Raw genomic sequence first — 16,949 nt, forward strand, 5'->3', positions numbered from 1 at the left:
CCTAGAACAATACATGGGCACATCAGATTTTTTCAACAAATACCAAGTGATGAATTCATATAATCCATGCACATTACATATTTGTAACTTCTAGTTATTTAAGTCAGTTAACTGAAACATTGTGGTAGAAAGTAGAAATGAGGGCAGGGCCATGGACTTTATTGTAGCAAGATGTTAAAAGACAAATGTCTTTGGGGTATTTGTTGAAAGTTAGACTTCTGTATAATGGAGGGCTGTTCATTTTTATAAAACCAATTAGAAAGCTGTTCCTTTCAGACTACAAAATGGCAGAGAGTTATTTCTGATTTCTGGTAAGACAATGTACAATTAGCAATAGAACTATATCTCCTTTCATTTGGAGGGAGGAATGGGGGTGAACGAAAACCAGTGAATCGCATGGAGGAAAGTGGCCTGGGGATCTACTGGGGAACATGGCTCCTCCAAAACAACAGTATCTTGATAGACAGCCTTTGAATCCAGGCTCACTCCTCCATTTGTTCAACAGCTATTTACTGAGCCCCTCTTATATCTAAGATGCCAAGTATACAACAGTGAACAAAACAGACACCATCTTTTTCTATGCCACATAAAGATTTCACTGAAGCAAGGGAAACAGGCTCAAAACAAATCAACACCCCAACAAGAATATAATAACTTGTGATAGGTGCTATGAAAGGAAACAAGGTGTCCTGCTATGAAAGAGAAGAAGGGGGCCCTACTTTAGGCTGGGTAGGGGTCAAGGCAGGTCTTCCTGGGGAACAGTCAGAGAAGGATGAGTAGGAAAAAGCCGAGACAAGACTGATGGAGAGGAGGCTCCAGGCAAGGGGAGGATCCATGTCAGGGCTCAGGTGGGAAGAGCTGGTTAATATGAGGAACAGAGAGGAGGCCTGATGGATGTGGAGGAGCTAAGGCCAGAGGCATAGAGGCCAATGAAAACAGCAGAATAATGTAACAAAGACGAGAGCCTTCCACGTGTTCTGCAACCTCTCTTCCAATTCAACACACTGGGTGAGTACCAGCCTATGTCCCAGGGAAGAATCTCAGCTGAGGGTGGATGAGTGATATAGGTAGTAAAGGCTCAAGCAGCTCCCCTTACACGGCAGGAGGTTGGAGGGCATGGACAAGGAACAGCGGAAAGAGAAGGCCTGGCATCAAGCTCCAGTGGCTTTAACTGCAAACTCCCAGTGTGGCATTGCACAACTTAGTTGCCTAGCCCATCAAAAATAGGATAATAGTATTCACCCTCAATGGTTGTAAAAAGGATTGCACGGGGGTGGGCAAAATGGGCAGAAGGGGCAAAAGGTACAAACTTCCAGTTACAAAATAAATCATGGGGATGTCATGTACAGCGTGGTGACTATAGTTAATAATACTATATTACATATTTGAAAGTTGCTAAAGAGTAGATCTTAAAAGTCCTTATCCTGAGTGCAGGGGAATTGTTCGGGGGACGGGGAAGGGGGGGCTAACAAGGTAACAATGTATAATGAATGACAGACTTACTGTGGTGATCATTTTGCAATGTATACAAATATAGAATTTTATATGTCAATTATATCTCAATAAAAAAAGATTGCTGATAAATTAATATCAATGCCAGGCCCAGGGAGGGTGTTCGGTAAATGATTGTTGCATTATTGCTGGGAGGAAAGGAGTTATTTGAAAGACATTGAAGAAGTAGAATCTACCAGGTGTTGGAACAATTCTTGGGAGTGGGACGGGAGTTTCTAGCAAGAGCTCGTTTTGAGTCTGAATAGTTGAATGTGGGTTCTGATGCCAACAGAGAAGGGACTGCAAGGTGGGGGGTGGGGGAGCACTTGTTGAGTGGTTTCAGCGAGTGAGCGAAAAGCGCCGAGCGGAGGGGGCGGAGCAAGAGAAGGAAGGAGAAGGCTGCAGGGAAACTCAGAGAGCAGAGGTGAGGGCAGGGAGAAAAGGTGACGGGACGTGGGCGCGGGTGGGCGGCGAGGGCCGGGCACCGGGGAGGCGGGCAGCGGTCGCCGCTGTGCGGGCGGCGGCGGAGGGAGCGAGCTCTGCTGGGCGGGCGCCGATCTGCGGCCTGCGTGGCGATCCTCACCCCGCAGGGGGGCTCACCCCGGGGTGACAGCGGGAGGGATGGAGAGGAGAGTGTGGCTTCCTCTGAACACTTAATTCCGGGGTCCTTGGGGACCAGGGTACTTCGCGGGCCGCGTAGGTCGCCAGCGGCCGCCTAGAGTCGCCTCTACCAACCCCTCTCTGCCTGGCTTTGGCTCTGGCTCCAGCCGCGACGCCAGCAGGGGTCGGGGGTTTGCGTTGTGCAGGCAGCCTCTGCAGGGGATGGCGGTGGATTCCTGCAGGCTGTTTCCGGCCTTTCCCCGCAACCAGAGTGCGATGACACCGCCCGACCCCCTTCTCACGCCCCAAGCCCCCGCCATCACTCAATCCACACGCCCCACAGCGATCCTACTGCGCGCCTCCTTCCCACTGCCCACCTGTCAACACTCCCCTACCCTCCCCTGAAGAAATAGAGGGACGCCAACCCACACCTGGCCGTGGTGGTGGGAGCTGCACCTGGAAGGCAAGACCCCCTGAGAAGGCTCGCTTAGATGTGGACTGATGATTAATTGAGTGTGAGAGGACCTGACCACCAAAGCTGAGATGTGGGTCTTTGCTCCTTGATTTGAGGCAACGGCCTAATGCCAGACTAAACATAGATAAATATTTTAATTTGTCATTAGGTCAGCAAAGACTTTCTGGAGATCCTCAAGAAATAGGTGCCCAGGGCCACTCTGACAGGTGACCTTTACTGCTCACACACTGTGCACTGAGGCGCACGGTACTGAGCTGGGAATTATGGGCCTCAGCCGTGATCCTTATCCCTCATCCTTACAACAGCCCTTCAGGGTTACTTGTCTGTTACCCCCACTTAACAGGTGAGAAAAGCTGAGGTACAGACATGAGTCACTTGCCCAAAGCACAGGGCTCACAGGGAGTAGAGTCAGGATCTGAACTCAATTCTTTCCAGGACTTTCCACTGTAGGGCATCATTCTATCTCTACAATAACATTAGTTACCTAAGGTGAAAGTTGGTACAAGGCACCTTTGGCTCATATGCCTGGCAGTTTAGTAGGAAACAGCATTGTGTCTAAGATGTTCATCGTGTCTAAGATGTTCAGTGGTAGTCATGTACTCCAGAGCCTGCAGAGTGCGGTGGCCATTGGCCGAGTGAGGGCTCAGAGTCTGCCTGGAGTATGTCTATCATTGCCAAGTCACTTTTCTGAGCCATGTGACACCAATGATTCATTCCCTCTTTCAGAAACTTTCTCCCCTCTATACCAGCTATTCCTTCTCAGTCATTTCCCTGGCCTTTTATTATTTTTTTTCTTCTCTTGTTAGTATGTCCTTTGCCTCAGTGTCCACATTCTCCAGTGTTCTTTTTAGACAATTTTATTCATGTTTCTTGCTTTTCCTATCATCTCTATGATGGCAACTCCCAAATTCACCTTTCTAGCCTCCCCCTAATCTGTAACTCCAGACCCAAGTCCTCTAACATTCTAATCCCTACTGGCTAACTTCACTTCCTACAAGCACCCAAATTTGACATTTCCAAACTCAAATTTATCATCTCTATGCTTCCCACCAGGGTGTTGGCTCAGGTCTCTACACTTCCTTGCCTCGACAATTACAGCACCTTTTGAACTGATCTTCATGCCCTGGAGTCCATCTACCTGCTACAAGCTCAAGAATCTTAGTCTTTGGTGTCTCAGACCTGACCAGAGAGAACAGGCCTTTCTTCCTCTCATTAGCACCCTGGCCTACCTCTAGGGGAGCCCTTTGCATGTTGTGTAACTGCTGACTTGTCTGTCTTCCCCTTTAGGTTGTGAGTTCATTTAGCACTGAGTTTGCCTTATCTTTCCTTGTATGCCCTGGCCTGGCACATAATAGGCAATCAGTAAGTATCTGTGTAGTTAATGGCCTTGTAATGAATTGAAACTCATTTCAGGACACAATTTGTAGGTAGTAAAACATTTCACTGTTGACAGTGTGACATTTCACATTTGTGTGTGTCGGTAGCGGAGAGTATTAGAAAGTGAATTAGCAGGTGACTGGAGATTAACAACAAAATGAAAGTAAGTTTCTAACTGGATGAGTTGATACTAAGCGTGTTTTTAAGGTTAACACAAACATCCAGTCTCAGCATCCTGATTCTCTTCTACTTTCCTTAGACATCAGGTCAACGAGTAAGCTGAGTGCACTTGCCTAGAAGAAAAGCAAAGACAAAGTCATCATGACTTCAGTATCTACTCATGGAAACCAAGATAAACCTCCCCACTTGCCACCACCAAGCAAGCAGGTATATTTTTAATTTGAAAGTCTACTATCCGAAGAGGAACATCATATAGGACTTTCCTTAAACCTCATCCTTGACCAGTCGTCTTACTTTTTTCAGTCTGGCACTTTGTTAGTTGAGTCCAGGGAAAATAGAATGGGGATGGAAAGTGTGTTTTTGACTGCCTTGAAAAGGCATCTTTTAAATTTTTATTTACAAAATCCTTTCTTTATTCTTCCATATTTAGAATCCAGCTAAACGACTCTTACATAGTCTGTCAGTGACTGAAGAGCTTTCCTTTAGAGGAGCAGAGCTGTTCAGTGACTCTATCAGAATGATACAATGATGCTTGTTTTTACATTTTTGTTACATTTTTGTTACCAAGGCTAAACATACTAAGCATATGCTGCAGACCTGTTCAGGATAACAGATTCCTTAACTACTAAAATAACCATCAGACTGAGAACTCAACTTTGCAACTTGTTCAGAATGACTATTATCTGTTCCAGGGACACGTGAATGAAGAAAAGAGAGTATTGTAATGGGTAAATGGAGTTCATATTCTCTGGGGCCAACTTTTCAAGCTAAAAATAGTTTATGGAGGAAGTGGTCTTTAAGGAGCAAAGTTTAGAGAGGCAAACAGACAAATGATATCAAGTCACAAGGAGAATTTAGACACCTGAGTTGCCTTTGTGAAATGGAGAGCTATAAAACATTGATTGCTAAACAGAAAAGGACTCTCTAGGGAGGCTCTGCAGGAGCTTCAGTCTTGACTGTAGGACTCAAAGCAATTGCAGTAGCCAGGGTCCCTGATCCTAGATGAGAATATATGTGTGTGTTTGGGGGAGGGCAAGGAGGGTGTTCTTTATTTCTGTCCCAGCCACAGCCAGAACCAAGAAATGTTTACAATCAGATAAGGAAGAGTGCTTGCTGAGGAACTAAGGTAAGTGGACAATGAGAACAGCTCCTTCTCTTGTTGCTGCCACTCATGCTGACCGCCACCCCTGTGTCCTGTGCTGTGCGGAGCTGTAGAGTTGCCTGCTTGGGTCGTTTGTAGAGCTCTGAAGGCATAGGCACCACCAAGTCCTTCCACCTCGTCAGCATGCATGTAAAGTGCTTGACACGGTGCTTGACCCGTGGGAAAGTGCTCAAGAAATGGTGACCGTCATTCACATTGACATCTTCTATACACAAGGAGTTCTGAAAAGACTGGCAAAATCAGCAAGGTAGACTTCAAAAGCCAAAATTGTTGGCATCTCAACAAGAAAAACACTAAAACTTCAAGTGGTAAATGGCAGAGGACTTACATAAATAATTCACAAACGAAAAAATGTAAGTGGGACTTTATAGTAAGGAACAAATTAAAATTCGTTTTTAAAAAACGAATGAACCACCCATGGAATGGGAAAAATTATTTGCAAATCATATATCTGATAAAGGTCTAGTATCCAGAATATATAAAGAGTTCTTAAAACTCAACAACAAAAAGACAACAATTCAATTAAAAAATTGGCAAAGGACTTCTTTGGTATTTCTCCAAAGAAGATATATGAATTTCCAACAAGCAAATGAAAAGATCCTCAATGTCATTAGTCATTAGAGAAATGCAAATCAAAACCACAACGAGATACCATTTTACTCCCACTAGCATGGCTGTAATTAAAGACAAAAACAAAACAGAAAATAACAAGTGTTGACAAGGATGTGGAGAAACTGGAACCTTTATACTTTGTTGGTGAGATTGTAAAATGGTGGCGGCTGCTATAGTTAAACATAGAATTACCATATGACCCACCAGAATTGAAAACAGGTCCAACAAAAACTTGTAGAGGATTTTTTTGTAGCAGCTCTATTCACAATAGCTCAAAGGTAGAAACAACCCAAATCCATCAGTGGATGAATGGACAAAATGTAGTATATTCCTACAATGGGATATTATTGAGCCATAGAAAAGGAATGAAATACTGATACATGCTACAACATGGATGAACCTTGAAAACATCATGCAAAGGAAAAGAAGCCAATCACAAAAGGTCACATTGTATGATACTATTTAGATACTATCCGGAACAGGCAAATCCATAGAGATGCAGAGCGGATCAGGTTGTCAGGAGGCTCAAAGAGGGAGGGAATGAGGAGAGACTCCTTACTGTGTATGGAATTCCCATTTGAGGTGATGAAAATGTTCTGGAACCAGATAGTAATGATGGCGGATAGTAACGATGGCGGCACAGCACTGTGGATGTCCTCAACGTCGCTGAATTGTATGCTTTAAAATGGCTAGAATGCTACCTATTATATGTATCTTACCATAATAAAAAATTAGTGAGCCAATATATAACAAAATATTACAACCCAGGGCTAGCTGCAGGGATTAGTTACCTCAGAACACTAGAGGAGAAGGGCGGTCTGGCTGGAGAATATGTAAGACGCTCAAACACATTAGTTAACAGAGAAATGCAAATAAAACAATAAATTATTACTTTACTCCTATTAGACTGTCAAAGCTTAGACAACTGGATAATGCCAAGTGTTGGAAATCCTTTCTTTACCTGCTTGGAACCGAGCTTAACTAGCCTTATCAGCTCTGTAGGCCTAGAGGGACGGTCAGGCGCAGCTGTGGGGTGTGGACACTGGTGCAGCCACTGCGGAGAGCCATCTGTCAGATGAAGATACACATGCCCTATATTTTACTTGTAGATTTATATCTGGAAAATGTTCTTACATGGGTCTGTAAGGGGACATGTGGTGGTGGGAACTTGGATGCATCTTGGAGAATTATGCAACAGTTAGGAGCAGCGGACTAAATGTATATAGCAATAGAGATGGATCTTAAAAGCATTCAGCCAATTGAAATTTTTTTTTAATAAAATGAAATACATAAACAATGCCATTTACATTTTTAAAAGATGCATATACCTATGACAATGAATGTTTTACAAGAAGCATACATACGAAAGATCCACATTAAACATCCAGAATGGTGGTGATGGGCAGAGGAGAATGAGAATGTGGATAGGAGTGAGTGACTAATGCATATCTACAAAGGGGGAAGGATCATAAAAGATGGGAGTTAGACCAGATTATAGCATTTCGACATGATAAAAAATACTCTAAAACCAGTAAAAATATTGTTAATCATATCAGTAATTCCACCAGAACTTACGTGCAGACCACTTAAAAATGTGAAAAAAAAAAAAACCCAAAAACCCTGTCAAGATAGAAAGGAAACTATGTAGAAAATTTTAAAGTTTGTTAATGAATTCATAGTCTAAAAATACACACAGAAGTATAAATAGGTAAATTGTAACACAGATCTATAAATAGATAACTTGTAATTCAGCACTCCGAGTGAGAGCCCGGATGTGTAAATACTGTGCTGTAGGGGAAATCTTCCTCTTCACCCAGGAGGCCACACTGAACTGGGTGTGCAGAAGGTCAGGTAGGCAAAGGGAATGAATAGCATTGCAAGGATCGTGAACTACATGGACAGAGGCTGGAGATAAGAAAGAAAATGTGGCCTCAAAAGGACTTCATGCTCGCTCACCAGTGAATCACCTTTTGCTTCTCTGAGATTTTTTCCTTGTCCAAGTCCATCCAGCATTACCAGGTGGAAGGCACTAGCTGAAACAGGTCATTGCTCTGTGCCGATGGCCAGCACAGAGTGACAGGCTATATGACCAGAGTGAAGAGGCCATCTTGCTCTCCTCCAGAGAAAAGAGTGGACGCTTTTCTGACAATTTCAGTCGACTCACCATAGAACTTTCTTTACAGAGCCTGTTGTTTTGTCCAAAATCAAAACTGCACATTCACAGAGGGGAGATTTTAAAGATTATCCGAGAATGTCAAGAAGAAAGTTTCTGGAAGAGAGGTAAATCACACCCCTCTTAATCTTTAACACTATATGTGCTGCAATAAACCACCTAAGTATCCTATTAGAATTATAGTCATATTTATTTTTAAGCAGGAGTTTGCATAGTTCCCTAAAGATCTTTGCTATCTAGAGCTGTTTAGAGTTTAAATCCACATTGAGACTCTTTCAAGGGCAGAGATAATATCCGATTTACTTCAATTAGCAGAAAGTGATACGCTCATAACTTTCCTTCATGTGAGCAAGAACGTTTACCAAAGAGTATTATATAGAATTTCTTGAGAGTAAACCTTCCTAAATTACACTGGACTCTGACCTCATCAAGTTCAGAAATAACGTCAGGTTCATGGCTTCATCCCAGAGCCAAGCATAGTGCTTCACATCTAAAAAGTACCTGTTCAGTATTTGTGGAATGAATGAAAAGTGGCAGCATCTGTTCCTACTTCTCTTACAATGTGAAATAACCTTTTCTGCTGTATCGCCTCCTCTTTCTGGGCCTGCCTCATTTAAATAAGACAAGGGTGTGAATCTAGGCTGTGTGTTAAGATCTTTCAATTTAAAAAAATTCATGATTTGTCATTTGAAAATGTCATAGAAGAGCATGTCGGTATAGCCCCAATAGTTACAACATTGCTGACAAGGATAATTTTACTTTGAAATACTCATCTTGATTTCTCAAATCATTCAAATTCAGTATCAACTATATTGGAAGTAACGCTCTTTAGAAGTCGATGTTCATTATGAATTACTGTGATTACTGATTGTGCTCCCAGCAATCCATGTCTTTTCTGACAACCTATTAGTAAGTAATTTATTTAAGCCCTAGTATACCAACATTTCAGTATGACGCATTTGCCTACCATCAGGTAGATATGAGTGGAAAATTGGTTGCTTTTTGATATGTTTTTATTGCTAGAAAGAGCTAGATGTTTATCACTGCTCTCTGCTTTTGGAAGAAGTCATTTGACACATTTTGACAGAACTAGAAACTGCCTTTGCCAACTAATTTACCTGCTTTAAAAATCACAGCTAAACATCACCCATGTTTGACATGAATGTAGTAATCTTATAATCTTCAGAAAATAGACATCCAAATTATGTAACAAAATGTGAAAGACAAAAGCAGAGAACTACCATAGAAAGGATATGCAGTTTATTGTATTAATTTTTAATTTTTCTGTAGGATTGGAAATTTCAAAATAAATAGCTAAAGGCAGTTTCCAAATTCGACAGCTAAATGTACACACACTAAGATGCCTGTGTTGTGTATAGTGGCTAAAATCTAGTGTGTGGTGGGCGTTCACTAGAATTAGATGTCAGAGATGGAGTACCATGGGGTTCAGGTTTTGCCAGGTTAAATCTGTACAGCAGGTTCGGTGCCTGGAACCCCAAGAAAATTCTCCAGGTCATATTTAATAAATATTTGTTGAATAAATAAAATAACAAAGGACTAAACGCTCATTGCCAAGGTAGGTAAGAGAAGAAACTCAGAGTAATTCTCTCTGACTTCTGGGTGAGGCACCAAGTTCTAAACTACGAGTATTGAAGGGCATTTTTGTTTTACAGCTCTGCCTTTTTCTCTTGTAAGCATGCTTGTTACCCAAGGACTGGTCCATCAAGGTAAGATTCAATATTTGTTCAATAATTTAATTTAAGGAAGCCCGATTTTCTGTGACCCTCCTGGCAGCTTTTTGGTGCTTGTTTGTTTGTTTGTTTGTTTGTTTTTTGTTTTGTTTTGTGAAGGATTTATTCATGCAGGCTTTTGCCTATTTTCAGCATATGTCCCCACCCCCACCTCTCTGGAAGATGTCCTAATCCCCAGAATGAGTGAGTATATTGTTACATGGCAAAGGGAAATTGAAGTAGCAGATGGACAGGCTTTTACTCAGCTGACCTTAAAATAGGGAGATTATTCTGGATTATCCAGATGGGTCCAGTGTAATCAAAATGATCCTTAAAAGTGAGAGTGGGTCAGAGGATAGAACCAGAGAGATGGCAAAATGGGGTGGACTCGGCTCAACACTGCTGGCTTTGAAGATGCAGGAAGGGGCCAGGAGTCCAGGAAAGTGAGTGGCCTCTAGAAGCTGGAAAGGCCGGAAACCGTAGCCACCTCTAGAAAGGAATGCAGCCCTGCTGATTTTAGCCTAGTGCTATGGTCTGAATGTTTGTGTCCCCTCGCCCCCAAATTCACCCCTCAAAGGTGATGGAATTTTACCCCTCAAAGGTGATGGAATTAGAAAGTGAGGCCTTCAGGAGGTGATTAGGCCATGAGGTGGAGCCCTCTTATGAAAGAACCTCCACAGAGCTCCTTGGCCCTTTCCACCACGAGAAGTCTGCAACCCAGAGGAGGGCCGTCATCAACCCTGATCTTGGACTTCAGCCTCCAGAACTGTGAGAAATAAGTTTCTATTGTGTGTAAGCCACCCAGTGTTGGTATTTTGTTATAGCAGCCTGAACACACTTAAGACGTCCACCCAACGAGGCCCATTTTGAGCTTCTGACCTCCAGAACTGTAAGGTAACAAATTTGTGTTGTTTTAAGCCACTAAGTTTGTGGTAAGGTGTTATAGCAGCCACAGGAAACTAAAATGGTACCTCTCTCTGTCCCGGAGTCTCCCAGAGGCTCCGCACATTAGACAGATTGTGCCCTGTCTGTCTAGGGCGCTCCAGCGAGGAGGTAAGTGGGGCTGCAGTCCAGTGAGCTCTGTCAGGCCATTCGTTCTGGCGAGAGGCTGCACCTGCCCGAGGGCGAGTGCCCTGTCTAACTTGCCCGAGAGATCGTGAGGACCAGCAGCCACCCTGTGTCTCCCTACGTACCCTTCCCTGCCTCTTAGAGTTCTCCAGTTTCCCTCTCTATTCTCCCTTCCTCGAGCTCTTCTTTCTGCCTGTCTCCATCTCCCCACAGAACCCGCAGGCATCACCTAATCCCCAAACAGCAACAAGGCACCTGATTGACCCTCTTGAAGCCCATTATTTTGACCCCAGTAAACATGAGAGAAAATGTTCCAGTTCTATTTGGGTCTCAAAGATCATTTGTGTCATATATCTAGGAGAATCCCATTTCAAGCAATATATTCTATCTTAAGGATTTAAGTTGATTTATTAAATGTGATTTCATTTTTCTAATATGAAGATAGTTTTTTTATAGAAACATAGTCATCGATCAGTAACAAGCCTCTGTCAGACCATTTTGACAACAAAGAATATGGTCACAAGATCTACAGGGGTTATGTTTTTATAAACATTGAACTTGTCAAAATCTACCGTCTCTTGCATGTATGCAAATACACTCTTCCAGGGTTCTGTATTAGTTTTCTACAGCAGCTATAACAAACTACCACAAACACAGTAGCTTAAAACAATACAAATTTACTATGGTTCTGGAGGTCAGAAGTCCAAAATAGATTTCTCTGGGCTGAAATCAAATGTTGGCAGGGCTGCGTTCCTTTCTGGGAGACTCTCAGGCTTCCTTTCCCGTTCCAGCTTCTAGATACCACCTACCTTCCAGGGCGCATGGCTTCTTTATCTACAAAGCCAGCAGCGTTGAGCCAAGTTCTTCTCATACTGTCATCTGTCTGGTTCTGTCTCTGAATCCCTCTTTACATTCAAGGGTCGTCGTGATTACACTGGGCCCACCCAAATAATCCAGGATAATCTCCCTATTTTAAAGTCATCTGATTAACGACTTTAATTCCATTTTCGACCTTAATTCCCCTTTATTATATAATGTAACATATTCACAGTTTTCAGGGATTCGAATATGGACATCTTTACGAGGTCATTATTCTGCTTACCACAGATCGAAATGTTTTTATTTAAAAATTGTGATATATATACAGTCATGTGCTGAATAACATTTTGGTCAATGACAGGCTGCATATACAATAGTAGGTCCCATAAGATTATAATGGAGCTGGAAAATTCCTATGAACTAGTGACCTCATAGCCATGGTAACATCATAGCACAAGGCATTACTCATGTGTTTGAGGTGATGCTGGTATGAAAAAGCCTACTGCACTACCAGTTGTATGAAAGCATAGCATGTACAGTTGTATATAGTACATAATATTTGATAATGATTAAAAAATGACTTATTGGCTTATATATTTACTATACTGTACTTATTTTAGAGTTTATAAAAAAAGTGTATTGTAAAACAGTGTGCTGTGTTGCAACACCCTCATACATCTCTTGATCGCATCACTTTATATTGTGCTAGATTTGATTTCATGTTGTTTTGTGTAATAACATGCTGTACAGACTTGTAGAGTAGGAGCAGTAGGCTACACCGTACAGCCTAGGTGTGTAGTGGGCTACACCATCCATGTTTGTGTAAGTGCGCTCCATGATGTTTGCAAAACGATGAAATCGACTAAGGATGCATTTCTCAGAACTTATCCCGATTAAGCGGTCTATGACTGGTACTGTGAGTCTCTAAATCGAAACTGCCCTGAGTTACTGAAAAAGGGATGGGGACAATGACTAATTGCTTGGAACTAAGTTGTTAGCGCCACCTTTGCCTCGATATCTTTTAAGTCTTGAATTGTCTATTTCATGTTCTTTTCTATACATTAAAGCTAATACTACTTGCCAAAAATGGCTATTTGAGAGTTAAATTCAATCAAGAATTGAATTATAACTTTTCAGATCATCTCTTCAGATTAAGAACTTGTGTATATATTAAACTATGAAGGTTTCTTTCCACTTTATAAATTTAAATGTTATAAAATGAAATAATATATTTACATATTACTCCTTAGGTTATTTAGCAGCTAACCCAAGATTTGGATCATTGCCTAAAGCTGCACGTAAGTCATAGAAGTTAAAAAGACATGATTTTTTAAAAAGAAAATATTAAAGCAACTGGAGATACAAATGTCCAGGTTAACCAAATTGACTCTGAAAAATCAGTCTCAATTTTTTCCACTATGCAGTCTATTCAATGCTTCCTGAGCAACAAGAACTTCACCTTAGACAGTCCTCTTTACCGCATGGACCAGGAGGGATTGGCAGGATATACTAAGGCTATCAGCAGCAGAGCCTCAGAATGATATATCCATTAGGGATTTTAATATTCTTCTTTTGGCCAGTCTTTTCAAAATATTTTCTATAATGAACATAACAAATGAATGATTTTTAAAACTCAGGGACTTTCTAATAATACAGCTACCACGAACATGGGGTTTAATCTTCTTCCACTCATAATACACAAACCTATTATGTACAAAGAGGATGCTTTCCAGTTTATAGTCTCAAACCTCATTTCCAGCAGGAGGAGCAGGTTGGCGATTTCTTCCTTGGCAGGTTCCCTTTGCCTTGTGCGACCTCTCTCCTCCATGGGACAGGATAGACTGCAGCTCCCCAAACTCCAATCTATAGAGAGAATTTCCTACCTAGCAATTTGAAAGCTAAGATAGCCACAACCAGAACCCCACCGCCATCTCCCCTGGTGGTCTCAGACATTTTGTTTGCTGGCTGGGCCTCCCTCAGGCGGCCTGGCTTGGGGTCACACCGTTGCTTGCTCTGCCCTGGCCCTCCTACTAACAGTTGGAAACTGAGATCAGAAAGTCTCCAGTTCCCAATCCTGCTCTTTAATAGATAGCTTCATTCTCAGTTTTTGTTCATTGATTTATCATGGTATTTTTAATATAAAAGTTACTACTGTTAATAAAGAAAGTTCTAGAAGTTAATAATGGAGGTGATTCTGATAATCATATAATCTCTCTTTCCTAACCTGCTTTTACAGTGGCTGGTATCTTGGGATTTGGCCTTGGAAAGGCATCATACATAGGAGTATGCCAGAGCAAATTCCATTCCCTTGATGATCAGTTACGTGGAGCTGGTTTTGGTCCAGGGCATAACAGGTTTGTAATCTGTTTGAGGAATTATAATGAAGAAAATTATAAAAAATGTAAATGAAAGATCATTCACTATTTATAATATTAAAGTTTTTAAAATTTTAACATCCATATGTTGGAAAAGAACCTCTTTACCTCTCAAATTTTGAGTTGTTGCTATTCAATTTCAATAATAATTTTTTTATTATTTAACTCATTTACCTATTTCATTTGCTTAACAAACATTGAGTGAGTACCTACTATATTTGAGGCATTGTGCAAGTCTCAAAAGAATACCTTAATCAACAGACATGGTCTCTACCATCACTGGGTTACACCAAATTTAAATAGATTTCTTTATTGCAGGACTTCTCAGAGCCTTTGCTGTGTGTGTGTGTGTGTGTGTGTGTGTGTGTGTGTGTATCTCATCTCATAATTCTCATAAGCAGTAGAACTCAAGTTAAAGGTATATTGCCTCTGCTATTAGAGTACCTGGGTTGAAAACCAGTTCTACCACTTACTAAATAAACTATGTAACCTTGGAAAAGTTTCTTAAACTATCTAATCTTCAGTCCTCTCATCTGTATAAAATGGTGAGCAGAATTATTTTCATGAGATTCTATAAGGAATAGAAATGACGATGATACTCAGTAAGTTTTCAGTAAATAATAGTTATTACAGGACCAGTGTTGGGGGCACATTTATTTAAAGACCCTCACTTGTCACAGTGGATTCTATCTGAGAGGCAGCACAATATTGTGAAAACGACATTGGACGTGAAGATCATTACTGGCCTTTTTTTTGGATGAAATTATATGGTCTTGAACTAAGAAACAGCTCCTATTATTCCTTAAAAAATTAGGCTTGTGAACTTTAGTATAAAAAAATGTGTCTTAATATTGTGTTAAGACTAGAGCTTCCAGTGTCAAAGCACAAACCTCTATTTTTGCATCTGTTCTAGGCACTGCCTGCTTACCTGTGAGGAATGCAAAATTAAACATGGATTAAGTGAAAAGGAAAGTTCACAGCCTTCAGCTTCCTAAACTACATATCTATGGCTTTTGAAGTTTCTTAAACCTCTGAATTTGTACACACTTAAAATTTCAAATGTACTTTAAATAATATACTTACAGTGAAACAAACATTGTGATTCGCTCATTCTATTGAAATGCTTTCTGTAGAAGGTTCCTAATTGAATTGAGCATTGTATATTTTTCTACTATTTAAGAACATGTTGGGAGCTTTCACAATCAAAAAGATATTATGTTGCATTCTAACTTGCTTACAGCCTAAGTAAAAGAATTTAGTCTTCTCTGATTCTCTCCATCATACTTTCACTCTGCTTTATTTAGTTCTGGGTTTTAAGATTGCCAATAAGAGGACAGGAATGAATGTTGAGGGACTTGGGAAGTCATGCCCCAGAGGAAAACCATTGATTATAGAGATAGAAACACAGGACAAGAGACTGCATCTTACAGATATATGAACCTGCAGTCCCCAACATTTTCAGCACCAGGGATGATCTAATGCCTGATCTGAGGTGGAGCTGAGGTGGTGATGCTAGCTCGGGGAGCGGCTGCAAATACAGACGAAGCTTTGCTTGCTGGCTTTCTGCTCACCTCCTGCTGTGCGGCCCGGTTCCTAACAGGCATGAACTGGTACTGGTCCGCAGCCCAGGGGTTGGGAACCCCTATTCTGAAATGTAGAAACTCAGATTTTTAACTTAATAAAATATATTTCATTTGTAAGAGTCACAATATGAATCAACTGTCCTTTCAGTGACCTCGATGACTTTACGCCTCGTCGATATTGTGGAGCTTTGGCAAAATTCATTGTCTTTAGGTTACTTGCTTTGCTAACGTGTACACGCTCGTGATGAGAACCAAGAACCAGATTCTTTTATATACTGCTAATGGCATAAAAGAATAAACACGACTTCTCAAATGGTTCTTTCTTTTTCAAAGGAGCAGTTTAGTTAGGGAGGAATCATGAGAAGAATTAATTCATAGAGTGATAAACTTCTGAACTATAGGGAGCTCAGAAGCAACCAAGCCAACCCCATGAATTGAAGTCCTATTCTACTGTCAGGGGTTTTACATGGAAAAAAAAAAAAAAAAGCTCTTTCATCAGGGTCCTTTTGTTCTATTGCAGATTGAGCTCTACTTAAAAACTTCTCTTGCATCTTTGCATTTTCTCAGGAAAATGCTTTATATATGTATCACCATTTATAGGGTGTGTGTTATGTGCATTTGTGTACATTTGTGTTTTACATAATAGACCTTGAAACCTGTACCATGAAGGATACTTCCCAAAATATTGGGAAGTCTTATTTTTACATGAAGTATATGAAATGGAGTGATTTTGACTATGTATGTATGTGTGTGAGTGTATGTATATATATATCCTGGTTTTTCGGTCGATAAAGTTCTATTTCTGTACATCAGAATGCAGAGCCAATATCCTAGCTTCTTGGATGCAGTTTAACTCTTGGCTCTGACAACTAGCAATTGGTGACTCCTGATTATCTCAGCTATTGGCAACAATTCAGAATTGGGCACATTTATTTCCTGCATACCAGAAAATAACTTCCCAGGGATCAGAACATTTTCACATTGCTAAGCACAGCAAGCCAATGTTGAAATTAGTCTCAGGGTATGAGAAAAGTTAGATCTGTTTTTGAAAAGGCAAACTGTTTTTGCTGCTGACATCTTCATAGTTCTTCTGAATCAAATTGTGTTTGTTTCGGCTCTCTGTTTTTCCTAAGTAGTTAAGTTATTCATGGAAGCAGATTTTTCTAGTGATTTTAGTGTGAAAGGAAATCAATACAGCAAAAAAATGGAAGGCCATTGAAGAGATTGCAAATATTTCTCTGTATTATCTATTGTATATAGTAGGAGGTAAGTATCTGGGGGAGAATATCTGTTAAAAGGTGTTA

General features: G+C 40.9%; 1 protein-coding gene across 1 annotated transcript; it reads left to right on the forward strand.

Annotated features, from left to right (window-relative positions):
• The first annotated feature begins 1,856 nt into the window (after positions 1-1,856).
• On the forward strand, positions 1,857-16,131 carry OCIAD2 (OCIA domain containing 2). Its single transcript, XM_011362654.2, has 7 exons — positions 1,857-1,915; positions 4,203-4,330; positions 8,081-8,177; positions 9,744-9,797; positions 12,938-12,985; positions 13,924-14,041; positions 14,976-16,131. The coding sequence occupies exons 2-7, from the start codon at positions 4,265-4,267 to the stop codon at positions 15,055-15,057; spliced, it is 465 nt and encodes a 154-aa protein (XP_011360956.1). The 5' UTR covers positions 1,857-1,915; positions 4,203-4,264; the 3' UTR covers positions 15,058-16,131.
• The last annotated feature ends 818 nt before the right edge of the window (positions 16,132-16,949 follow it).

Source organism: Pteropus vampyrus, unplaced genomic scaffold (genome assembly GCF_000151845.1).
Source record: "Pteropus vampyrus isolate Shadow unplaced genomic scaffold, Pvam_2.0 Scaffold77, whole genome shotgun sequence".
Lineage (NCBI taxonomy): Eukaryota > Metazoa > Chordata > Mammalia > Chiroptera > Pteropodidae > Pteropus > Pteropus vampyrus.